At 37.8% G+C, this 26,895-nt stretch overlaps 2 protein-coding genes across 3 annotated transcripts; one reads left to right on the top strand and one right to left on the bottom strand.

Moving 5' to 3' along the window:
- Nucleotides 1-2,177: 2,177 nt before the first annotated feature.
- Nucleotides 2,178-12,708, bottom strand: slc25a44b (solute carrier family 25 member 44b). The gene is made up of 8 exons (XM_057338491.1): nt 12,517-12,708; nt 11,253-11,407; nt 10,942-11,114; nt 10,373-10,458; nt 8,403-9,587; nt 5,180-5,847; nt 4,884-5,011; nt 2,178-4,531 (listed from the first exon to the last, which is right to left on the bottom strand). Exons 6-8 carry the CDS (start codon nt 5,805-5,807, stop codon nt 4,340-4,342), a joined length of 948 nt encoding a protein of 315 aa, XP_057194474.1. The 5' UTR covers nt 5,808-5,847; nt 8,403-9,587; nt 10,373-10,458; nt 10,942-11,114; nt 11,253-11,407; nt 12,517-12,708; the 3' UTR covers nt 2,178-4,339.
- Nucleotides 12,709-20,019: 7,311 nt separating this feature from the next.
- On the top strand, nt 20,020-26,895 carry rbpms2b (RNA binding protein, mRNA processing factor 2b). 2 transcript variants are annotated; one of them, XM_057338514.1, is made up of 8 exons: nt 20,020-20,479; nt 21,849-21,926; nt 22,285-22,323; nt 22,877-22,939; nt 24,062-24,212; nt 24,653-24,792; nt 25,727-25,799; nt 25,889-26,895. In XM_057338514.1, exons 1-7 carry the CDS (start codon nt 20,426-20,428, stop codon nt 25,790-25,792), a joined length of 591 nt encoding a protein of 196 aa, XP_057194497.1. In that variant the 5' UTR covers nt 20,020-20,425; the 3' UTR covers nt 25,793-25,799; nt 25,889-26,895. The 2 variants fall into 2 exon arrangements, with proteins under 2 accessions (XP_057194497.1, XP_057194488.1); XM_057338505.1 differs by having other exon boundaries at nt 20,023-20,479; nt 24,641-24,792; nt 25,889-26,893.

Below are 26,895 nucleotides of genomic sequence, written 5' to 3'. Positions count from 1 at the left end.
GAGGGGCCCCAGGCTGAACTCCCTCCCTCCCCTCTTCTGCAGTCTGATTTGTTCCTGTCCTGATGTTGTTTCATTTATCTCTTTGATAAAGTGCCTTTGAGACAGCAGTTGATAATTAATGTAGAGAGAGGGCAGAGAGCGCTTTGTCATTTCTCCAGGAAGTGTCCAGAAGAAGGAAAGGACCCATCCAGTCCCTTGCAGACCTTCATCAGCCACCGTTTGTCCCATCAATCAATTGATTTGGTATGGGCCTTCAGATGTTGCTGTGGTTGAGTGTGTGCGTCTCTCCTTTGTTTTTATAAGCCCATGGTGAATATGCTAATGTCAGGTTTTAGAAATAGACCGCTCGATGCCAAGACCATGACGGGACGGGCCTCGTTTGAGTTTCCAAAATGTCTAAGGGTTACGTTACGACGTTATGGAACGTTGCTTTGAAGTAATTTTATGTTCATATGTGTATACCTTCTTTGTCATTCTCTGTACTTCAATGCATGCAAGCAGATTTTAAAAGCTTTTTTATTGCATACCTTGGGCTCAGATGGAACTGTTCTGAGGTCATACCAGATTAAATCACAAATGACCAATCGACGTACACTAATGGAGGACATTCATCAACGTTCAGCTCTGCAAAAGAGACACGGCCCCGTGTGACGACACCCTGTCCCCTGATATCACGGATATAAAGACCCTCAGACTAGTTAGGACATCTATTATGCTCCATGTCATTTTTCATTCGTGAAACGTACCTAATGGAAGTTATTCCCAATGGGACTGCCCAAGGCCCTGAGGTTTTGACTATTTGCTCCAGATTGTCTATATGGGTTAATTTGGTGAGGACCAGTACTTCATACTCCAGTCCATTTGATCTTCGCTTGATCATTTATCTGTGCTGACCTTAAACTAATCACTGATTGAGTAACCAGACCTCAGATTTCAAGGTTCCCATCGCCTACGCTCATCATTGAATGATTTTTTAGACGTCTGGAAGTTAACTTTTCTTTTAATTAAACTTAAAGTGATAGTTCTGTCAACCTTTAAAACCTGTATGATATTTTGAGAAGGTTCTCAAAGGTTTTGTGTCCATACAGGGGCGGACTGGCCATCTGGCGTACGGGTGTTTTCCCGGTGGGCCGCTAACGTATGGAGCCCGAACGGACGCGTTGGCCAGCTAACGTATGGGGCCGTAACGGACGCGTTTGCCGCTTAGACGGACGTATTATAAATGCTCCCACCCAGGCCAATGTTGTTGGGTAACAAACATGCTTCAAAATACCTTCTGTTGTTGCAGAAAAGTCATACAGGTATTGAATGACATGAGAGTGAGTAAATGATGAAAGAATTTTCATTTTTGTGTGAATCTTTTAAGGAAGTTAAACAACAAACACTCTTAAAAATAAAAGTGCTACAAAAAACTCCTCATAGTGATGCCATCAAAGAACCATTCAGTCAAAATATAAGAACTATTTCTTACTTGCCTTTTAATAGTTTAAGAACTCTTTTTTTGTAAAAGAAATGTTGTTAAATGTTGTTTATGGCACCATAAAGCCAAAATGGTTCTTCTGGCATCATTTATTTTAAGGGCACAATAAACCTTTTGGGATTACTCATATATAGTCTCACAAAAAACCCAAGAAACGCAATCCAAATAAGTAACAAAAACCCAAATTAATTATGTCAGTTCATGAACTGGAGTTTCGTGGGAAGGACAGTGGTGCTCTTTTTAGGATCGCATAGCGGTTGCAGGCTGTAAGATAGTGGTTTTGGCCCCAGTGATGGAGTCTGTGTCATTGTATTCTGGCCGAGACGTGGATCATTGGCAGCCCTTTCCTTGCCGAAGGGCTGAGGACCTATTACAGCACCAGTTAATCGCAGCTGCACATTACACCCCATTACAAAATATTGCCACAAACACTCACATAACAGGCCATTGTTCTCTCGTATAACAGATGCATAATTCACAATAAGCATTTGGGTGATGAAACTGATGAAATGGCATAATCTATGTGTATGAGTAAAGTATTAGTATATTGCTCCAGTCATTTCTTTACATTAATGGTCTTTTACTACTTTGGCCTTGTTTTGTTCTATTATGCACCACATGATAAAAATCATCCCAATGTAGTGCGTGATAAACTTTGAACATACAGTAACCTCATTTATTCTTCTGCTGGGTGCGTTTTTTTTTTTCATTTAGATCAGCTTACACTGGAGCCGATTCATCAACTTTTTAAATCTTTCCACAGAAGTACTCATGTTTTATTGATGCAATCATACATCATTGAGATTTCAACTTGAAAATGTAAGCGTCTGATCATGTAATATCCTCCCTTCCCCTGAGTTTGATTTCAAGCAACAGTCACATAAATATAGCTACAGTGAAACATGTGTTTCATCACCGACCCCAGGCTTTACAGAAGCACTGCTGTGGCACTAATCATTAAATCAGGGAAGAAAGAAACTGTACAGCCCAAAGACAAACACACTGTAGGGGGCAGTGCACTTGCCCTGAAATTGAACTAATGAAATTTCCCTTCTCATACACAGTCAGGTTGGTTCATCTCTGATTTCTTCAAGTTTAAAGACATTATAACATACCAAAGTGAATCATGCTCTTGCCTGACTTTATTGTGGATTTACAGCCAATTGTGATCTCTGCAAATATAATACTGCACAGTACACACTCTCCCACGCAGCTTGACATTGGTAAAAAGGATATCAAAAATCGTTTTATTACAGCAGAACTACTTAGTATCAACAAGGTAAACTGCTTAAAAGGAGTATACTTTCTTTTTCTGCATTATAAAGTGCTAGTTGTGGTTACTGTCCAGAAACCACACAGACCATACAGATAATCTAGTACAGTCTAATTTACTCAAAGCTAAACACTGATTACATTTTACTAGTTTACTGGTGTGGTATTGTCATTCTAAAGTGGCCCTGGACTGGCTAAAATTAAACAAAATGAAATATCCGTAAATTCAGGAACACAGGGTTTTCCAAACTAGTGTACGGCGTCTGGCAACCCTTTGTAAGTGCCTGCCCCCTAGTGGTAAACAAATAGATAACACAGCACAAAATCTATGTGCCAAGCCTGTACATATCCTTCACATCAGGACAGACTGGATAGGCTTGCTTTTTCAATGCATCATCTATGGGGTTAAAACGCTTTCAGTTTTACAAAAGCAAAACATGTAAGGAACATCTGAATTTTGTTTGCACTCACTCAATTTTCCTTTCACATTGTCTCTTAAAACCTTAAAAATCAAACTCAAGGACACCTACTTTATACAACTTGGTATATTTAGAGTGAATTTGAATCATTAAACAACAAATGCACCAATCTTCTTGAATATCTGCTTAGCTTTGGCAACTCTAAACATATCAACACCCCACAGCAGAACGAGAAGCACATACAGGGAACAATATGATGCACATGAGAATTTCTTGTACACAACACCTTGTGGATTTTGATTTACTGTACTATTATGACTCATGACAAAAGAACATTGTGGGGACAACTGCATGTTATTTATGAAATCTATTTAAAAATAATGTTCTGTATCTGTATTTTAAAAAAATAACACAGTGACACAATTAAGACATTTAAAATACTGCTTAAACAATGATTCTGAATAAATTATACACAAAATACTCTTAAACATTCAATCTTTTCAATCACATAATTTTAAAGTGTCAGAAAAATAATTGTGCTGTTACACTTTTACTTGAAAACCTGAGCAGTGTTTCCTACTGAATAAAGTGCGGCAACGAGTAACTTTTGCTTACTGTTGCTGCTCGCGCCACCGAGTGTAAGCCTGTCCGATATTGATTCGTGACCGGCCTCGTGTCCGATCACTCTCTCGCTTTCTTTTCATTGCTTCCTCCGACAAAACCCTCTTTGGTTTTTTGGCTGGCTCTGCCATGGTGATGTTTTGGATAGTTTTATCTTACTGTTAGCTCTGCTGTTGGCCAACTTCTCCCAGGCTACGACTAAAACGTGACGTATGCCGTAAAGCAGGGGATAGGCGGGGCTTGTACCGGCCCGAACACCAAAGTTACAAGTGCAATTTCAGCCGATAGGAGGCTGCTTGGGTAGTAACCACAGTAAAATTCGTCCAGTTAAAAGTTGTCCTACCACTAAAATAATTTTAGAGACATTATTTTAAGGTCAAAAAGTTACTCGTTGCCGCTTTAAAAGCCGACTGTTACATTAGCTAAAACATTATTTTCATGACCACCAAAAAATAAATCTTCCATGTCACACTGAATCATAAAAAGGAAGGACATTTTAAAGGCTAAAATAATATGGAGTGAAAGGGTCAAATGGAGGTTTTTTTCTTTACCAGTGCCGGGAGTCAACCAGCTCTGGTCGTAGACTGAGTTTTTTAAGAGTTTCATAACCAACCACCATGACTATTGCCGTTGGCGTGGAGGAGATGATGCGAGCAGAAAGGCCCTTGGTCATCCCCCAGAATCCTTCCTCTCTGATCAACTGGTTAAATGTCTCAATGACTGACGTCTGTCCTTCCACCTGCCCAAGCAAACAGTCAGAATATAAGTCACTATATCTAGTTTTATTTGTATGTTTGTTTTAAAATAACATTACTATTCCAAAATATTGAGAAAAATTCCAAAATTGAGAAAAATTAGGTTACATGCTTTAATAAGTCAATGAGTAGGGATATTTAATCGCTCACAAACCAGTTCAAGACACCCTTATTGCTGCCCTGGCTTATTAAAGACACAACTGCAATTCTCTTGTGTTGACTCCTAAATGACTTGCATGTAAATAAGTACATGTAAATGCACTCTGGGACACACCTGTACGCCTTTTACACACCAGCCTATTGTCTTTCCATATAGAGTGTGTGCATAGGCATTACCTGAACCCTGGCCCTCACGACATCCATAGGGTTGGTGACAGTGGAAGCAGTAGCAGCTGCTAGAGGTCCAGCCATAGCCTGCAGTAGTAGATGAGGGCAGTCACTGGGAGCCATCTTAGACAACTGTTCTGTGGAACATATAAGAACAAATCAAGTTTGATAACCAAAGTATGACTTTTTTATCAGTCCCTTTATAAATAAGTAAAGACTAATTCTAAGGATTCAAATTCAAGTAAATGAAACCAGTGTGACTTATTAACCATGTCAATGCTTAATCAAAGCATTACACCTCTTACCTGCATAAAAGTGGTAAAATGGCCACCACACCGCACTATTAGGGATGTAGGTCAGGAGGGACGCCACATAACCGCGATAGAACCCACGGATGCCATCTGCAGCAAATATCTGTGCGATAATGTCTCTCGTCTGGCCAAAAGATATTGAGGGTTTTGCTCCTGATGATTTGGGTTTAACTTTAAAGCGGGTGAGATGCTCCCCTTGGCCCTGCATCATGAGTTGCTGTGATATTACATCTATGGGAACAGTAATGCTCTGGGCCACCAGTGACGCTGACCCTCCTGCAACTAATGACTTTAGCGTATTGTCTTTAGAATAGTTGGAGACGTACTTCCTTACCAGTTCGTAAGTGGTTATGTACGCCTGGCCTGATATAAGCGTGAACGTGTTCACCATGAAGCCTCTGTAGAGTCCTCTCAAACCTTCAGATCTGAGAATCTTACAGAAGGCATCGTAGGTCCCAGTGTAGAGAGATTTCCCTTTCTGAACCTGCAGTCTGGTGCGGATGAGTGTGGCCGGGTAGACTGTGGCACGGATGGCCATGGTCATGAATAACCCAAATGAGTAGAACTTGCGTTTGTCCAAGTCCTCCCATTCTATGATCTGAATGTTCCGCTTCTGCTGCATGCTTCCCACCTGCAGTGCCCCGCATCAATCCAAGGGCTCCCTGGGAAATGAGAAAATGGATTCAATTTTATTGTCATTGGGCAAGTTAGCATTCAGACAGAAGTAGAAATAGCAGCCGCAAATAATACACAAAGTGCAAATGTAAAAAGACTAGCTCAATGCACATGTATATGAATACACATGGTAACAATGTATGAACATAAAAGGTGAAAATAGAATGTACAATGCAGTTTTTTATTAAAGAGTACATAACATGAGATCACGGAAATTATATTTCATGCCGTGTGTAATGTTGCCGTGTTTGAAAGTAAGCAGTCTTTCAAGTTGTAAATCCGAAGGTGAATGAATAACAAAGTCATTGGCTTGGGAAAAAAAGAGTCGACTCTGAATCACGCAAACGAGTCGTCCCTAACCGATTTGCAAACCGCTGCAGATTTTCGTCACTACATATAGTCCCTGCCTACGTTTTGCTAGGACTGCCCACGAAAACTTCACTCTTCTCCCCCAAACACTAGCTCATGAGCCTCAATCGCGGTAGACCAATCACAGCAGACTAGACCATCTGACCAATCAAGTCAGACTAGGCTAGCGGAAAGGAGGGGATTAGACAGATGAATAGTAGAACGAATCATTTGAGAGTCAGTCAAGAAGTAAGGTAAGAATAACTGCCTTTTATTACGAAATAATAGTGTTTTTACAACTTCTATGTACATAAACTTGTTACTAGACGCTGGTTCACACTCACACTGGAGTCAATAATATTGATGGGCGCTTTCGAATTCGAAACAGGCTTCATGAAGCTTCGAAACCTGTATGGAATCTTTTAATCGAATCAGTGCTTCGAAGCGCATATCAAACTGGCTAAGTCACGTGATTTTTAGCAAACGAGGCTTCGTTATGTCATTCCTGTTTCGAAACGTTTCAAAACTCGATGACATTTCGCCACTAGGGGTGTTGATCTGAAAGTAAACTCATAAACCAGTGTCTATAACTGATTTAACTGTAAATCAAGAAATAAAAAAATAATCATGTTTGTAGTGATCTATGGACACTGATCATCTCGGGATAAGTATCACTTAACGTGAAATAGTCAAATTTTACTAAACAAACAGAGCCATATGTTGTGTTATTGATATATGTTGGATACTTTGGTATTTGACATACATTATATATAAGGTGAGTGCAGTAAAAAGTCAAAGGTCAATTGTAGCCTATGGGACCATTTTGAGAACAGCCTTGTAAGGTGTTTGATGGCAAATCATAACTACGAACACCTTATCAATGTTGAAATACCGCACTCCACATTCATTTATTGGATGGGCATAGGTGTAGCCAAAACATCTGGTGTTCCTAAGGTATGTATGTGTTTCATAGTGAATAATCACAAAAATCTGGGCATCTCATGCCCAGTAATTAAATGTAAGAAATTGTAAGCACTCAAATCGTATAAAAAGCTATGTAGCACACTAAAAAATTGCACAGAATGTATTATTCATTTTTATTTAAGTGCAAAGGACATAGAAGAGGCTTGAGTGGACATGATCAAACATTTACAGCCATTTTCAGTGTTGGAGAATGAGGGCTTCAGGGCATTTGTAAAAAAAGACCCAGCATAAAGTATTTCCTACAATGCATGACTGAAGTACATGGTTATGGTATATGTGAATTGATGTAAACAAATAAGTAGGCTAAGTCCTTCAACAGCAGAGCAAATAACATTTTTGAATAAACATGTTTTTATGTAAAAATTTGAGACCTGGTTTGATTTAGGCTTATCTCAATTTTCACTGCCAAAATAGCCTATATTATTCACAATGAAGAGCCTAAAGTTTACAAAACCAGGCTCAAGCAGTTGTCAGACATATAGCCTATTAAAAACTCAAAATAAAAAAATATTAATTTTTCAATGACTCTGGCGTGAAAACGAACGCTTCAACCAAGACTTGAACCTCCGACGACAATACGCCATTAAGAGCACTAACCACTCAAACATTCAAACAAGCACCCTCATGAAATTACAAATGGGCTCTATGCATGCGTGACTTCCATTTCTCTCTGCTTTAATTCTCCCCAACCGTAAACTTAACCGAGGGTTCTTAACTTGAAACGCGGAAGTCACGCATGCATATAGCCCATAGTAATTCGTCAAGGATTGTCTAAAACTATCGTTGTTACATTGGTGTTTTAGGGCAACACGACTACATGACCACTAGGTGTCACCGTGGAGACGGGTGTCAGATTGTTTCGAAGCATCGAAACGATACGGCACATTTGATTCAACTGTTTCAGTGTTTCACGAAGCCTCGCTCTGCCCACCACTTGTCAATACCAGACACATCTGTACAAAAGCTTCTCTCTCACCTAATGTTCAGATAAAAAGTGAAGATCGACGCTTTAACAAGCCTCAGCTCTTATTAAAAAACACCACTGTAATAATCTAATAGTCTAATCTGCTCACTGTAATAGCAAGATATGCTGTAGGCTAGCTAGCATACAGTATCGATCTCATACGGCAAATGGACACGAGGACTCTTGCAGTGCTTTACGGTCTATGACAGTCTGCTTACGTTTGAACAGTACCAACAAATATCTTACCGTGCAGCAGAGATGTTTCAGTTTTACTGCATATTCATGATGACATTGGTGTGTGTCCAGTAAAGAATAGTATGGTAGCATTAGCTAGCTACTACTGTTCATTGGGGTAGCGAATCGTAGCGATGGTGATGACGCAACCAGCGTCCCCTTGGTGAACTGACCAATCACAGCTCTCTGATCTGACATAACTTCAAAGGTCAAAGTTTATCGGGCGCGTTTCGTGCGTTATTTATTAAATTTTTATGATTGAATCTTAGCTTACCAAAATTGCTAATTGAATGTTTAGCATATAATACACAATTAAAGCTGTTACCAGAAACGAGGATAAAATGACCTCAAAAGCAAGAAAGTTTAAAGCATGGCACTTTCTTTCAAATGTGTAACATATTTCGTCAGATGTCGTACAGATAATGTTAAAACTTGTTCTAAATCATTATTAAAGCCTAATTACAAACTTATCCAAAGCCTGAGCTTAAGATCAAATAATAATATTGTGTTCATTTAACTTTATATTTCTATATTTTCTAGAGGTAAGTGCAGTTCATTGTTGCTCCAAAAAGTCTGTCATATGAGGATCTTTTCCGCAGTTTGTTCCTGTTGTTATATCAACAGTAACATTACAAACACCTTAAAGAAACCACTAGCAGCTCTTTCTATTACATATCCAGTGAACATGGGAGACCATACAGTATGTTTCTTTATTTATTTTGGTATATGTCTTGTGTTGCTGTCAGCTATCACTTGTCATGTTGGACTGTTAATTTTAGTAGCTGGACAGGACATTTTGAAATATACCACAGTATACCACATAAACAACCCAATTATATTGCTATAAAATAATTCATACATAAATAAAAATATGGTTTTAAATGGACAGTTTTTATGGGTGTGATGTTCTAATTAAATTAATTAACCTATAATTTGACTCCGTTTTTTTATTACTAAATGGCTGTACCCTGAATGTTTCTAGTGGCAGGTTAGTTTGGCACAATAAAGACACTGTTTGGCCAGTTTTATTTTAAGTGTACTTTACAACAGTCTATAGAAATGTGTGTTATTCTTCTGAGGAGTGAATTTGTTGTATTGTGTAGACCATAAGACGCAAATCTCCTGCCATGGATGCTAATAGATGATCTGGTTTCACAAGCTCAAATCCCAAACAGAAGAATGTTCTTGTAAGGAGGACTGGAAAAGAAAAAAAGAAGTTAGGAGAAGAGAAAACAGTTATTGGAAGAAATGGCAACCTGCAAAAATGTCACATTTTGTAGGATGGTAAGTTTATATGCTACTGTGTGCTAATATGCCACCATAATAATGTCAATATGTTTATTGTGAATCATTTTATACAGTAATACAACTTGGAGTTTTATACACTGCCCGTCCAAAAAAAGACACACAATCTAATATTCCGTTGGACCACCTTTAGCTTTGATTACGTCACACATTTGCTGTGGCATCGTTTCGATAAGCTTCTGAAATGTCCAGAATGTTATTTTTTTTCCCGTCCAGAGTTGCATTCATTTTTTGCCAAGATCTTGTATTGATGATGGGAAAGTCCGACCGCTGTGCAAATTCTTCTCCAGCACATCCCAAACATTCTCAATGGGGTTAAGGTGTGGACTCTGTGGTGGCCAATCCGTGTGTGAAAATTATGTCTCATGCTCCCTGAACCACTCTTTCACAATTTGAGCCCTATGAATCCTGGCATTGTTATCTTGGAATATGCCCGTGCCATCAGGGAAGAAAAAACTCATTAATGGAATAACCTGGTAGTCAGCTGACCTCATTCTTTGGGCGTTGCTGAACCTAGACCTCCAATCCAATGGGAGGCTCTTACCTATTTCCTTAGTTAAATCCAGGTGGTGACTTTTTTTGGAAGGGTAGTGTATATTCAATTGAATCAAAACATACCAAATCAAAGCAAACAAACTAATTAAACATGCTCTATTGAACAGTGCCTATGACCTTACATGCGTCTGGCCTTCTCTTCACAAACAACACAAAGATGTGATTGATCTTCAGTTTCTCTTCTGCAAACTCCAAGACACTGGTGAGTCTTCAGTAGGTGAAAAAGACACAATGAAACAGGAACACAAACCATCAGTATCTCCGTAAATAAAATGTATGGCTATAAAGAATTTGCCCCTGAGACAAGAGTAAGAACGGAGAAGAACTGTAGTTATGCAAGACTTTTTGGACAGGGATGAGAAGTTATGAAACATTCATAACTTATTGTAATGTGACCCAAGTGGGCCTCTCAGTGATCCAATTACCCAGTGCAGACTCAAGCCGGCTTTGGTCCAACTTTCATAGTATTCAACTACATTTAATATTGTACAAAACATCAGGTCTTTTTGCCCAATACTTCTCATTGGTAAGATGGATACAATTGTTGATAACTCAACAGGTCAAAATAATTTTAGGAAAAGAATGTCTATCAACTTTCTACCATGCATGAGCATGTTTTATCAGTATACCTTCAACGCTGGCTTTAGATCGAATAGTGCTGTAAAGAGTGTATTTTACATTAATCACATACCCTTCTTTGGTGCCTTTAAGGAGTTCTCCATCTGGTATACCAACAAAAAGGCTGTGGCCAGAGAGTACAGACCGCATGCTCCATGACAATTGATTGTTTAGCTGATACTGAAAGTGCAGAATAGATGATCTGCTGTCCAGTGAGGTCACCTGTTTCACAGTTAACTTCCCACCCTGCATAAAATAATACAGCAAAACTGTTCAAATGAGTCTATGTTTATCTTTGCAACATAAATCTCACAAAACAATACATTCTTGTATGGGGTTTTCTAGTAAGCAGGCATCATCATCGTGATCCTTTTCCAGCTTTACCTTGTAAAGGACTACATCTTGAGTCTCCTCCTTCCCTGTCCCTTGTCCAGATGTGATCGTCCTCTGTGGTCGAGGGGTATCAGGAGCACCACAGAGGCCCTGGAGCCCCCTGCCTGACCCAATTGAGCACACATGCTGAATCCAGAAGTGCAGCACTGCAGAGATACAGGTAAACAAGCCGCTATAATAGCACTCAATTTTCTAAGAAACGTGTATTGCTGAACTGTAGATAGGGTTGCAGATTTGACAAAAGATTTAGCACAAAAAACATTTAGCACAAAGGTTGTGGGTTTAAGTCCCAGTGACTTAAACCCATGAAAACTAATGTATGCCTATGTACAGTATGTGTCTGCCAAATGCAAAAATGTAACGCAGATGTACTGTTAGGCCTATTTAAAATATGTCTACATATAAGCTACAGTTTTTCTGTACATATTGCATAATCTTCACCAGGTAATTTTTACAAACAGTTATATACATACATTATAAACATAATTATGATGCATTTAATAGGTAAATAACAGATTCATTAATTTTAATTATTTAATTACCCTCGGTTAAGATTAATTCTCTTTTTCTTTTCAAGTGTATAAAACACGTTAATAAAAGCATTTTATTTTAAACCAGCTAGAAGAAAAACGTTTAATTCTGCATTGCACGACAGACGCTCCGACTCGTCCTTTGGTTGGACACGCAGTGAGCGTTGCGTATACCCTCTCAAGGAGTGATTGCTCGACACTGCTGAATCTAATTATGGTTGTGTTTTAAAAAAATCACGAATGCTTAGATCAGAAGCCCGTATGATAGATAAATGAACAGCTAGGACAAATCTGCCGTCAAGGGCGTGAACTGTGATTGTGATGTACGTGCAACAAGAACACAGTGTTCAGCTCAGCTGCTAGCACAAAAACACCTTCACGACTCTAAATAAAGATCTTCCACGGTTTTGAACCATTGGGAAGATGCTGGATAGATACAGAAGTTGCTCTATCTGATGGATAGATGGAACAGGTTATTATAGTGTATATAACATGGATAGGTACCTATTTAATGCACATATATCTATTATATCGTAATATTCAGTGTTGTTTTATATTGTAATATTGTATTAATATTGTATTTATTTATTTTAAGTCTCATTAGTCAATAGTCGAGTCCTATAGATCTATCTAGAACAGAATGTTCGATCCACGCACGTCAAATATAATGCAATAAACAGCGCAGCCGCCTAACCCGGAGAACAATAGCTACGGGGTTTACTCACCTTGCTTCTGTGTTGATCATAATGTTTCTTGTCAATATATGTGTTGATTTTAAAGTAAGTATGTTTTAGCGCCGTGCTTGTTCCAGTCGCTGTTATAAAAGAAAGACGTTAACGTGGCTGCGTCCCTCTTGACTACGCCCGCTCAAATGAATCAATGGGCTTTTCATCACTTCAGTGAGTTACAGCCTGAGTGCTCATTTCCGTTTACTGATAGGTAACTGGATCTGGATCAACGCTTAAATATTGGAATATACTAATCTTTTCAAAACAACTGAATAAAAACTGCCAGTCTAGAATATGGGCTTAAGACAGGGAAGGTATTAAAATTGATCATCCTCTTTTCCTTCATTACTAACATCTGCTTAAGTCACTAGGATTGCTTTAAAAAAGAAATGATTAAAATGTGAATAATTGCTATTGCACATGATTCAATAAAAGTACAACGAATTAAACTCATAAGCGATAAAGTGAAACATGACAACTTTGCTGCTATTAACTTTCAAATGAGAGGCAATCCGTAAAATCAGCAGTAGATGGCGCTATACTCCTAATATCTGTAATGTATCATTCCGTACATCTTAAATGTGTCTTAAATGAATTTACAGTCATTATATATATTTAACTGTAAGTTTTGTTGCTAAAGCTTAATTTGTATGGCATTGCAATAGCAGCACAAAGTTTGTGGCATTGATTCCTGGGGTGCACAAATTGATATGAATGCACTGTGCATCGCTTTCGATAAAAGCATCTTCAAAATGGCTATATTTATGAAATAACCCTTATTTTAACAAATTAAGAGTTTCTTAACATTTTCAAAAATCATGTTTTTGATTTTGCATTCCTATCAATCACTGCAGAGTCGTTTTGCTTTAGGCTAATAATAACTTAAAAACAGCTAACTGAGTAAAATACATGATCTGTTTTTCAAAGAAACTCTTTCAATTTTAACAATTAATTAATATTTAAATAAGAGAAGCCAAGTACAGACACTAAAGTCAACAACTCAAACTACAATGCCAAAACAACACAATTATTTTCACTATGAAGCTAAACCTCAATGCAAAACAAAATGTGTTGGATACATCAGTAAGTGCATATAAAATATATGAGAAATGTATGAAATGTTTTTATGGTATTTTATGAACTTTTGTATTTAAAATTTTGTATAATTTGTAAGGATATATTTTGACAAACTCAGCTGCAACACATAGCCTTCAAATAGAACCGACTGCCCATAAATACAACCCAATACAAGTGTTTTTCTTAGCTCTGAGGGTGTAAACGTCATATTTATTTTCATAATAATGTTGCTTAAATCAAATCCTTGTTAATTCATGTATCTTCCAAATGGAAGTGCTCAACAAGTAAACAAGTGTTTTCCTGTGGCTCAGTGGTTAGAGCATGGCACTAGCGATGGGCAGGCAATGAAGCGGACAGGTTTGAAAAAGAAGAGAGTTTGACGTTTTCGCTTAGTGGAGCTGGATTCTCTCAAAAAATGTGTGGAAATGAAAACAAATAAGCACATTAAATTGGTGATTAAATTACTTCATTCGAGCAAAACCTTATATATCAAAATGATTTGATACAACTTCAGAAATGACTCAACAGAAAAACATGACCCTGCTGCTTACTGTGGCAGTGAGATGAGACTCTTGGTAGTGCAGGCTGGCCTCCCTCACTTTGCCTCATTAGATAAAGAGGCATGGAGTGGAGGCTGGTCATTTGCACGGATGAGTCTAAGGGGAGGGTTGTCTAATCTTCCTCAGTACAAACATGACTCTGGAAGGTTGTGGAATGCTTTGGGGGCGGCAGAGGGTCAGGCTGAGGCCAAGGCAGGTGGTATACATCAGCCCACGGATGACATCGTCTACCCCCACTACCCTCCAAACACTGGGATGTACTGCCAGCTGAGCAAGATCAGAGCAGAGGATAAGGGTATATATCTATACATTAGGCTTGTTTGAAAAGGACAAGTTAAACAAAAATTTGGAAGAGTATGGATTTATAACTTCATGGATTTTGTGTGTTGGTGTCAAAAGCAGCTTTTTTTATTGCCTAAACATGTAAGTGTAAACACAAATGTGATGTTGAACATTGTGTAAAACACAAGTTTAGAAGGCCACACTAAACTACACAGCCGTGGAAAAAATTACGAGACCATTTCAGACACTGTTTTTCTGATTTTAAAATGTACTATTTATAGATATGTGTTTAGGTAAGATTTTAAATTGTGTTTCCTTCTGTGAACTACTAACAATATTTTTACCAAATTTCAAATAAAAATAAGATTTTTATTTGCATTTATTTGCAGAAAATGAAAACTGGAAAAACGCTCTGCTCTGTAGACCTCAGATACTATAAAGAAAACAATATTTCAATGTTCATATTCACTTTTAAGCAACACAACACTAATATTTGTACATGTATTTAGGAAAAGTGCAAAAAATCAAAAGATTTTTAGACTTTTCGACAAGATCACAAATTATTAGAAATGCATTCAGAAGAATGTATTAAAGGAGTCATATGACAGGGCTAAAACGAATATTATTGTTTGTTTTAGATGTAATGCAATGTGTATATACGATTTAAGGTTCAAAAACACTGTATTTTCCACATACCGTGCATGTTTATATCTCCTCTTTGCCCCACCTCTCTGATATGTGTGGAGTTTTTGCAAAGCTCATCGCTCAGAAGGTGTGCTATGACTGGCCAGTAAACCAGTGCGTAGTGATTGGTCGAATACTGCAAGCGTGTGACAGAAATGTAACGCTTCTTACCATATTTGGAACATCAGGTTCCAGAGCAATTGTACTGAGAGGTACGCCCACCTTACTTGGGTATACATTTGGGCGGTCTTAGTCAAATCATACCACGAACTGATGTATATCTGTGAGGGTGTGGATACACGAGGTGTTTCAAGGAGGTCTGGGTGAGCATTCGCTTTTAGATAGAATGCGTCTTTTGTTTCCGACACTTTAATTTTGCAATCTTACGTGTCTAATACATGCATGGGCAACTTATAACACACCAAAGACACAGAAAAACACGTATTCGCGCCATATGACCCCTTTAATAATACACCATAAACAATTTAGAAACAAACATTTATACTAGTGTGGTATAAGGACAGCACTACTACAATTTATCATCATTTTTATCATTTTTTATTTTCATTGGTCTGGTGCACTTATAAATTATTTTATAACTTATTATTATTATAAATAAAATTGTATTTCTACTGCATGACCTGAGCACGCAGCTGTCTTCCTGGGTGCAGGTTTGATGTCAGGAGGCCTTTTGTTCCTTAATCTGAATCTGTCCACTTCTCTGGGCATAACTGTGTCCCATATTATGTAAACAACAAAGGGTGAGTGAGGTTGTGTTTGAGAAAGTTTACCACTCGCAGCTTCCCACTCTACGGCTGAATCAACATGGAGTTTCATACAAGTGCAGTTTCAGACACGCACAGACAATGGAGCAATAATCACATTTGTTCGTCTTGTGCATGTATGGTTATGCTTCTTTCTTTATAATCCCATATGACCTCATTTCTATTAAAGTGGCAGAAAGTATACTCAGCATGGTGCATCTGAATAATGCAAACTGTGCCGTCCTCTAAAGTCCAGAGAGAGCGTTGTGCAGTTGTGGAAAGAAACAGGGACTGACAGCCCTATGCAAAAGGGAGGGTCATTATGAAATATTCATCTGTTTTAGAGACAGAATTTAGTAGATGTGATGGACAGCTGTGTAGTGCTCGGGTCCTCTTGCCAGACTGGAATTTACATTTCTAGTGACTCCAAGTGATTGTCTCCTATCTACCACAACATTGTTTAAACAGAGATAGACTAAAGTTCAGGAGATGCCGAAGATAGGATATCCTATCAGTTTCAAGGGAATATGCAATGTCTTCCTGTTGCATTTTAAATGAAAGATTTTTTTAACAACACAGTACAATAAGTAATATTAAAAGATAAAAGTTAAACATTCTGAGGAGAGCAGATATGTTTATTGAAATATGTTTTTCTCTTTCTACCAACAATATTGTGTTGATGCATACACGCTGGCCCACTTAAGCTCCATCATCCACACCCCTTTAACAGCCCAATGCATCACCGAATCACTCCCCCAACTTGTGTTTAAAATTTGATGAGATCAGTTCCCCTTGACTGGTTTTTCTGTGTTTCTTTAGTTTTATTTTGCGAAAAGTTTAAAATTGCGCCGTCAGAAGGTCTCAAAATCTCTGTTTGTGCTTGATTTTAAAAACATTTTGTACACCATACACTAATGAAGTAATATAAGAGCCGAAAATGTACAAAACAGTTTAAGGTGCACTGTTTGATATTAATAATATTTAAGTGTTTAGTATTAAAGTTTTCTCAAAGTTTCTCATATTCGTCTCTATTTAGATCATCAGTAGCTCATGTTGTCTTCTTTCAGTATGGGTGAAGCCCAATTATATGAGATCGAGCGTTGTAGAGCCTCATTGGGAATTTGTTGTAATTTGTCTTGTTTGGCAGCCAGTAAAGACACAAGGAACAGAGCCAAAATGTTATGTTCCCATCCAGTTTCCAGAGTATTTGCTATTTCAGTCCTTGTTTTTTACTCTATACATGGTCTTGATGGGACTTTCCTTATATTTTTATGAGACAACAGTTTGGCTGGGATTTTATTGCCTAAACGCATGGAATGTTTATGTAAGACATTGTCAAAACTCCACAGAGTTCAGATCCTAATTTGTCTCTCTGGAAATGTGTTGGCCTTTGTTTTAACAGCATAACCTTTCATGTGCATTTTCCACATTTAAACAGGAAACAAGGGATCACTTGTGAAAATATAAGGGAGGACACACAATTAATTAGCTCTAAATTCATAGAGATATTAAACATCTGACTTTTAAAGGTCCAATGTGTAATTTTTTTGGAGGATCTATTGACAGAAATGCAATATAATATAAATAACTATGTCTTCAGACATGTATAAAGACCTCACATAATTAAGTGTTATGTTTTTATTACCTTAGAATGAGCTATTTCTATCTACATGCAGAAAGATAGAAATAGCGGGTCCCCTTACATGGAATTCACCATGTTGTTTCCACAGTAGCCCTACACAGACAAACTGCTCTACAGAGTGCCTTACGTAAATATGTTATCTCCTTCGGCAAAGAAGCGAAAACATGACGACTGTGTCAGTGCTTCAAAGGGGAGGAGGGAGGGGGGGAGGGAGCCGTTGGTTGCAATTCGCTACCTTACCGCTACATTTCGCTAAAGTTCATACACTGGACCTTTAAAATGCGATCAACAGTAAAGAGTGTAGAAAGAAAACAAAGTGAGGAATATGGATGCATAAACTAAAAATCACTAGTGTTTTATTTAATAATGACAAATGATAGAGGAAATCATTGATTAACACTGGATTTTCTGTCAACATCGTCTTGACAGTTCAAGTGAATACACATACGAGAGAAAACTAAAGGGGACATACCAATATCCTTTGGCCACAGGGTCTCATTTCTTCAAGAACCCAAAGAGGCCACAAGAGGTAAACAGGAAAAGAGCTTTACTTATTGCATTACTTATTGTTAGTGTTTCAGAGATTAGGCAATGGTTTCTTTTCATAGTGGTGAAAATGTCCCTGACCATGAGGCAATGAATTGTGGTGACTGTCATTTTATGGCTGATGAAACAACAACAAACACCTCCGACGCAGAAAAAGAGTGTTTCCTGAGACTGAGAACTGTTCAGATCCCAGTTGGGCATTAAGCTAATGTTACAAAGAGGAGACTTGGTGACCACTGTTTGTGTCTACTGGCTATTTAGTCTTTGAGTGATGACAGATTCAGTGATGTTTAAGACGGGATATATTTCTGACCGAAGATCAAACTGCTGTGGAGAAGCCTGTCCAAGAAATGTACACATTATGCCCATTAATGTGGTAATGTACAGAACAATCTCAAAATTACAATCGTAATCTAAAAACGAATTATTTATCAATAATGTGATAAAACCTTTCCATAAAGAGATTTGTTTAATCAGTCACCTCTGAGCTGAAAGACGGAAGGCTGGAAGAAATGGTGGATCTGCAGTGAGGCACAGAGCACACACGGAACACAAGCTAAGTGCTGCGGTTCTCTGTGACGCTGATGTGATGGGACTGGGCCAGCGAGGCATAAGGAGGAGGAGTGTGGATCGAGGTGGCTTTTGGGACAATGGGGCTGCTCTTTGCCAATAAAACATGAAGGCCTCATCACAGAATTTTGGCCCCACTGTACAGCCTTTGTGTCAGGGACTTCACCAGTAACAAGCACACAACCCGAAATGGGGCTCAGGCGAACAATTCACAGAGAAATGGACATCGGTTTTGCCCACGATGAGCTATAGCTGTCAATATAATATATCGCTATGATGAGTCCTAAAATGCTAACAATAAGTGCTCGGAAGAGCTTTATGAAGTAAAAAAATATGTTTGTATCGTCATTTTGCAGCATATGTGTTATGCGTATGCCAGCACCCTTTTGACTGTGGTATGTCTACTACACTCAGCCAATCTGTACACTTGTCATTCTTTAAGAGCCTGGCACTGATATGTCTATCAGTCTGTCTACTGTATAATCATCTTTGGCTCTGTGCTCTGTTTGACTTATTTTTAAACCCTTGAGATCAAGACAAGAGCCATAGGTTACTATTAGAATGTGCGTTAATGGAAAAACTGACATCAGAACTGCGTAGTCAATCTTTATTTTTATTGGTAAATGCTTTTCATATGAACGCCAAGCAATTTGAAGTACATTCAAAGCTTTAAACACTTTTATTTCAGAAGCTTGTTTACTGAATGAAGCACTATAAGACAAGGCCTCATAACTAAAGGTCCGCGTATACACATCTGTAGGATTTATAAATAGTTCACAGTTCATAGTATACAATGGAACCGGAAAAGCTTGGCAAGAAAGAATTGTTTATATTTAGACAGATTGTATAAAACAACACTGGGTCAATAAGAACATAAGAGGACACGTTTTAACCCCCACCGCACCCTGCTTGCTTCACCGAGCTTGATTGTGCTACTATACAATGCCAGGAAACTACAGAATACCAATTTACAGTGCAAACACAAAAATGTGTTACATATACTGTATAGGTGTGTATTTCTAATTCTTTATTCATTGTATTGTGTATGTCTTGCAGTGCTCCAAAGGAAAAGACAAGTAGCTTTCCTCTTAAACAGATGTTCTCATAATTACATGCACTCAAATGTCAGGGTTATTTTTAGAATAGCTCCGTTTTTCAACAAACAAATAAATGATGTCTCCATCACGACCCTTTCACAGGTGCCCTCGAAAAGTAAACTTTAAAGAGAGTTTTACAAAGTTCTCATATCTCTTGGGTAAACAAATTAAGAGGACATTTATTTATTTACTATCAGTCCCTCGGTTGATACGTCTCCAATAATATAAGGACCGGTTCCAATTGGTCCGTACTTTCCCATGAAGGCGATGATTCACTAATGGGGGGGTTGGCTAATCTACCAGCTGCAACCTTTCCTGGCCGCGAACGCCACTCTCACCCTTCCTCATCTCTCTTGATGACCTAATTGACGAGCAGGTCAACTATGGAACAGGTTTCACTCATGTTCTCCACTTTCTTCCAAATTTAATGTTTAAAAGAAGGCAAATGTGAGCAGCGTTGGCTCTTATGTTCTCTCCCCCCACCGCACGCTGCACTTCTTTCACCGAGTCACCTTCGCGTCTTCAGTTCACCTGACACTTCTGACACGACGTTGGTGTTCTTGCACAAGTTTTGTTGAGTCCATCCGGATCGCCACTGGTATCCAGTCGCACTCTCGGACGCACATCGACACGACAAACGAAACTTCTACCGGTCCTTCAGGGTGTCTCAAGTTTAGCCACAAGATGAGTATCAAATCTGACTCCGAGCCAAACAACAATGTCTCTATTGAAGAGGAGGTACGAGTTTTAAAGGCTTTTTTTAGCTATGATTTGTGGAGAGAAGTCTGGTTTTCGATGTCGAAGTAAATTTGTTACAAACTTTTAAAATGTTTGTGGGGGAGCCTCTGCGTCTCTCCCTAAACTCAGTTTTTGTTGTCGAAAAAGTAATTACTTGTAGGGGTAGGCTATTTCGCTTTTTGTATTGGGTTAAAATGTGTTCATTTAAACGTAGCCTATCTATACTTCGATCTGTTTTTATATTCGTAAAATTAGTGATGCGCCTTTTATTGTGGTGTTGCTACATATTGCAATTTAACTTGAAGTATGTTGTTGTTTTTTTTAGCTATGGTGGCGTACTATTGTATTATTATTGTTATTATTAATATTATTATTATTATGCTGTTGTTAAAATAATAAAAGATGTAGCAAGCATCTTCGCATAGACGTATTGTCTGAAAATGTCACTACATCCAGCAAATCAATCCTCGGAATTGTTTTAAATTTTGCCTCCATATATAAAAAAGAAATGGGCCTATATATTTTGTGTAAGTCAAGTCAATTTATGACTTTTGTATTAGGCCTACTTAATTCAGAGAACCGGAAATAAAGTTTGAGTCAGGGTGTTTATAATGTATTTTAAAATGTAAATATGTAAAAAGTTATATTTTGTTGCTTTTCATTTTATAATTTTTAATGGGAAATGGCCAGGCTCTCGAGAAAGATTGATAGATTGAAATGGATTTGTTAGGCCCTTTGCATTGGTTTCAGATAACAATAAAAAATCACTGTTTATATAAGCTTAGCCTTTCAATATCATATGCAAATCAAGCATATTGTATTATGCCTGCCATATAGTAAGCGGTATAAGTTGAAGGGCTGTAGTTTAAGGCTAAGGAATTGTGTTATACTGTTGTTGTGGGTCAGAGGAAGGAAGTACAGTTATGTTATTTGTAGCTGTTCCGCTGACAATCTGTTGTGGTTTTGAACCTCCCACCGAGTGGACACTGACTGGACACGCATTTGTTTTTCTATAGCCATTAAATGTGTTTAATACAGAAACATTTAATTAGTCTTGAATCTTTGTAAATCTCTGGTTTGAGGAAAAAAATTGACATTAAAAATTCAATGTGATTTCAAAATTCAAAAAATTGTGAGATTTTAGTTATAGCAATAGTGGTACAAAATGGAAAACTGTTCTTGTTCTTTTCTATGATCAAAGTTTTAACATAGCTTAGTCTTTCAATAGCTGACTACACATAAATAAATCCGAGCAGACAAAAGCCTGCATTAGAGGTCAAGTGTTTTATATTGTTTCTCTAATATTTATTAGTGTTGAATTTTTTTCTTCCTTTCCTTCCTCTAACTAAATGTTGTTTATTTAATTTAGGTACGAACTCTGTTTGTCAGTGGTCTGCCAACAGATATCAAACCTCGGGAACTCTACCTGCTTTTTCGTCCATTTAAGGTAAACTGATTGCAAAATTGTAAAATGTTAACTTTGCCATCATTGACCTTGAGTATTTGGGTCCTAATTTATTATTTTTAAGCTCCCTAAAGCCAAAATTGTAGGTTAACCATTAAAAAACTGCTTACTGTTTAAGGTGGATAATGATCAGGTTTATAATATTGACCAATTTTATTGAAGAACTAAGGAGGTTTATTAGCAGAGGTCCAGCTCACTTCACACAGGAAAGCAGTGTGTTAGAGCGCATCGTTTGTAAATATGAACTCTTATCTGACAGTGTGAGTCTCGTTGGGAGTGGAGCAGGAATTTCTTCTAGCATGTGACTGTGACTGCTAATTGGATTTATTTCCTTTTTTAGGGTTATGAGGGTTCACTAATCAAGTTAACATCAAAGCAGGTGAGACATTGTTGGACATTGCAGCCTGCTTGTTTTACAGTTTATTTTCATGTACATTGTAGAATTGAAGAGCAACATAGTATATGAAACATGGCACTATTGACTATTTATATGCATTTTTGTTCTTCAGTAATTTACAGTATTATGCAGCATTTTTATTGAGCTTTCTTTAATGGACATTTAAATTAGACTTTTTTAAGTATTACAATGAAAAAGTTTATAAAGGTTATTTATTTCACTGTTTCATCTTTAATTTTAAAATTGAAATGAGCGTTTTTGGGATTTTATGGTGTAATACCGTGTGATACCATGACCAAGTTTGCCATGAATAGCCTTTAGTGCTGATATGGCTTAAAAATAATGTTCTTCAATAATTGTGTGAACCCTAGTTATGCAAAATACCTTTGAGCCTTTTTGGTCAATCACACAGTTATCTTGGTAAAATCCTTTTCAAAAGATGTTTTCTTCCCCCTGGCAGTCTTAAGATTTACATTTGGATGCTTTTAGCTAAAATTTTATTGTGCTTATGTCTATTGATTTTTCTCTTTTCCAGCCTGTTGGGTTTGTAACCTTTGATAGTCGTTCCGGCGCAGAAGCGGCAAAAAACGCATTAAACGTAAGAATCCAGCCATCTGTAAGCAATGGCTTGAATTATTGAAAATCTGCCAGGAGATGCTGTGCTGAATTTCTATTTGATTTTTAAATGCATTCTATATGTATAGCACAAATGTACAGGAAAACTAAATTTATTTAAATGGTAATCTTTTTGAGCCATTTGATTTATAGTGACTGTGATTTTGAGCCTATGGAGTGTGTTTCAGCAAAATGTAGAATGTAATTCTGAGTTGTCCAAGTATGTGTAAGAGTGCTCACTGTACAGTAGACTATCCATAGTGTTTTCCTCTTGTCTTTTGTGTGTATTATCTATTACATCTACACTGTAAACCCGAATAAGTTGGGAAAACTCCAGGGAAAAAAGTTTTCCCAATTTTAAGTAAGCAAAACTAGTCAGTTTTGAGTTTGTTGTACTGTTGTTGACTCCTTTTAATTTTGAACATTTAGCAAAGTAACTTTTTTTTTTTATTTACAGCTAAATAAATGAAAGGTCTTAAGACAACCTAAACAGTTCAGCTGCATCAACAATTAACAAACAGCCTTAACAGAGAGTGATGCAACGCGCGCGCACGCACACACGACTGCTATTGCACCTCCCACAACCTAAGCATAAGCACCACTCTTCTGAACGATGGTAACCCCAAAAGTCAAAAATACAACAAACTCTTCTAAATATCCAAGATAATTGAACATTCATCATTAACAAGGCTTTTTCCTTTTTAAAAACTCATAAAATAACACTTCATTTCAAAATTTACTTTCCTAATGCAGTCTCACGCAAAGCATGCTGGGAACTGAATTTCATTCTCAACAAATCATCTTGAATTAACTTGTTGAAATTAAGTTAAACTAACTCAAAAGTAAGAATTAGTTACAGGAACTCAAAACATTTAAGTTAGGAATTTATTTATATAAAATTAAGTTTACACTACTTAAACTGTTTAATTTCTTTGAACATTCGGGTTTACAGTGTAAGTAACCACTAGCTTTGCTGTTCAGTCACTAGTAGAAACGTTCACCTGCATGTGTGCACCAGTTTAAGACGCACTGCACAGTTTACCAGGGTCTGACAGGCAGGCACAACCCATCCCTATTGCTACATCCTCCCCCCTTTTGTCTCCAGGGGGTTCGATTTGACCCTGAAAACCCGCAGACCCTCCGGTTAGAGTTTGCTAAAGCCAACACGAAGATGGCAAAGAGTAAGCTGATGGGCACTCCAAATCCCACAAATATCCACCCAGCTCTAGGAGCTCACTTCATAGCACGGGACCCATGTAAGTTTACGGCCAACAGTAGTTCACACACAGCAGAGACAGACACGCACACGGACTGTAGCTGTGCATTTAAGGTAGAACTTAGGATAACACAAGAAAATAACTAATCCACCCCCACATGCATGCATCATTAGCAAACGGCCTTTTCTGTTCTCTTATTTCTATTACACTAAAATTCAACGTTAGCACTTCATCTCATTTAACGTCTCTTCTGTTCCAAGAAAAGTCACAGAAACGATCAGCAACCACAAAGGTACCAGTACTCGCTGTTCTTGCCACTCCTGTTTCCATTTAAGCCTGTAGGAGTATAAAAGCTTATTGAAACGATTTATCTCTGTGTTTGAGTTTCTTCGATCTGAAGTGTTGATTTCAGGTATGTTTGACATGGTGAGGTGGCACTGAGGTGATGGTTTGGTATAACTCCTCAGATGACTTGACAGGGGCAGCGTTGATCCCGGCATCTCCTGAGGCCTGGTCTCCTTATCCTCTCTACACGCCGGAGCTCAGCCCCGGCCTGCCCCACACTGCTTTCACATACCCAGCTGCGGCCGCAGCTGCAGCTGCTGCACTTCATGCACAGGTGAGACCAGTTTTCTCTAATATGAATAGGATGTTGCATTTTTCTTTGTTCAATCGGCACTTGATTCACAATGTGGCAAAGTATTTGATGAGCTGTGAGCAGGGTTTCCTGGATAAGTGTGTTCTGTCTTTTCTACTGAGGGGTAGTCTAATAAATTAAAATGTATAAATCTTTTAAACTTTACTGTTATTAATAACAAAAGTTTTTAATCAGTCACATGTTAAAAGTAAAGTGTACAGCGTTGACTAATGTGAATGACTGTTGACCTGATCTCGAATGCCCACAATGATTGCAACAAGATGATCCTACATCACTGAAATATAGAATAGCCCTATTAATCAACTTTTGGTATGAAAAGGATTTTATACTAAATGTGCACAAAACTCATCTAACAAAGCACTAGCCTTTGTCTAGTTGGCAGCCTAAAAAAGAAATTAAATCGCGAAGATGAATTTGACTGGGTTAAATAAAAACATGCGTGTGTGTGGGGGTTTTTTCCTTTGTTTTTATGATTTCATGCAAAGCTCAAAATGTATCCACTACTACAAGTTTAAAAGTTTGTGGCGTGGAAGCAGTATCTTCAAGTAGCGACTATTTAGTTGTCCAGCAAAGCAAGAAGTGATTAATGCCTAATTGGCTTGGCACAATAGACAATAGACATGCTGGAACGTGAAGTATTCATAGAAAGAAACTGTCAGCTGTGACTGCTTGGGTCTCCTGCTGGTGAATTGGTTCTGTCACATGCCTTCCTGAAAGGAAGTTTTATGGTCAGGCCTTTAGATTGCAAACTGATGATAGATTTGTCAGGTGAATATAATGGACAAGTACTGTTACACAAATATTTGTCTTGCGACTTAAACCAATTAGTTGTCTGAATTTAGACTAGTTGATTTTTGACTTTTGGAAGCACAAATCAAAATATATTTCTTTTTAGATGCGTTGGTATCCCTCGACATCAGAGTCTTCCCAACCTGGATGGAAATCACGACAGTTCTGCTAAATTTCCAGTAAGGCTTTATACAAGTTTTTAGCTCACTCCTCCATTACAGTTTGCTTGTTTGTTTTACAATAACTTGTTTTCTTTTATCCCTTTCAGGTGTGCAATAACCATTTCTCTTTTCAAATGGCGCTTTCTAGATTCTGTTTAAAAGCACAGAGTACAGTTCAATTGAACTTTTGGTTTTTGGATGTCTTTACTCCTTTGGAATTATGCAATGAAGAGATGAAATTGATTTGCATTTCCAACTGCACACATTAGTAGAAACTTATAGATATTACAGCAGACATTGGTAATTCTTATTAGATCAATTTCTTTTGTTTTTCAATTATGACAGTTAAACCTCCTTGTTCATTTATTCATTAATTGCGTCTAAGGGATATAAGACAATCAGCTGACATGCAGACATTGAGCATGTCAGTTTCGGCATGATGTGTAGCTCTGTGCATCGTAGTACATGTCCTGCCGCCTTGTTGGGTGTAACCTTATTTTGTCTTGTTAGTCTTTTGTAGCTTGGTCTTTGAATTTTCTTATGTGAAAACAGTGGCCAACTTGTGTTTCGCTGGGTATTATAATCTCCAGGCAGACGCCCCCCCACTTCCACTGTAGCGCATCACCGAGGGTCTGACAATGTATCAAAATATGACGAGACAATCTCGATATAGTATGTGGGGTGAGAAGAGTTTGTGCAATTAAATAAGTAATCTGTATAAGTTATTTGTAACTCTTTCTTTGTATTATGTGTTTCTGATTTTTGTATCAATGTCCTTTATAGCAGTTTCAGAGATTATGTAGTAATTTTCTTTGGTTTGACTGTCAGTGTGGCACAAAACTAACAATATGAACAGCAGATTTGGCTGCTATTAAATTGCTGTTTCAAGGTAATACTCTGAAAATAATGATACAATGGTGCATGGTTTTAATGTGGGTATAGTAATTGTTAATTCAGACAATAGATATGTATTTGTAAAAAGTGTTTGGTGTAAAAAAATACTATTGTATGACATGGTATTAAATGGGAATGCATTAAAATGTCTTGTCTTTCTGTCTGCCTACATAAAATATACTTTTTTTTTTTCGTTCTCCTTTACTTGCAGTGTAGGTAA

This window comes from Triplophysa rosa, linkage group LG1, assembly GCF_024868665.1.
Source record: "Triplophysa rosa linkage group LG1, Trosa_1v2, whole genome shotgun sequence".
NCBI classification, from domain to species: domain Eukaryota; kingdom Metazoa; phylum Chordata; class Actinopteri; order Cypriniformes; family Nemacheilidae; genus Triplophysa; species Triplophysa rosa.
The sequence above is the reverse complement of the archived record's forward strand: the minus strand, read 5'-3'. Positions and strand labels throughout refer to the sequence as shown.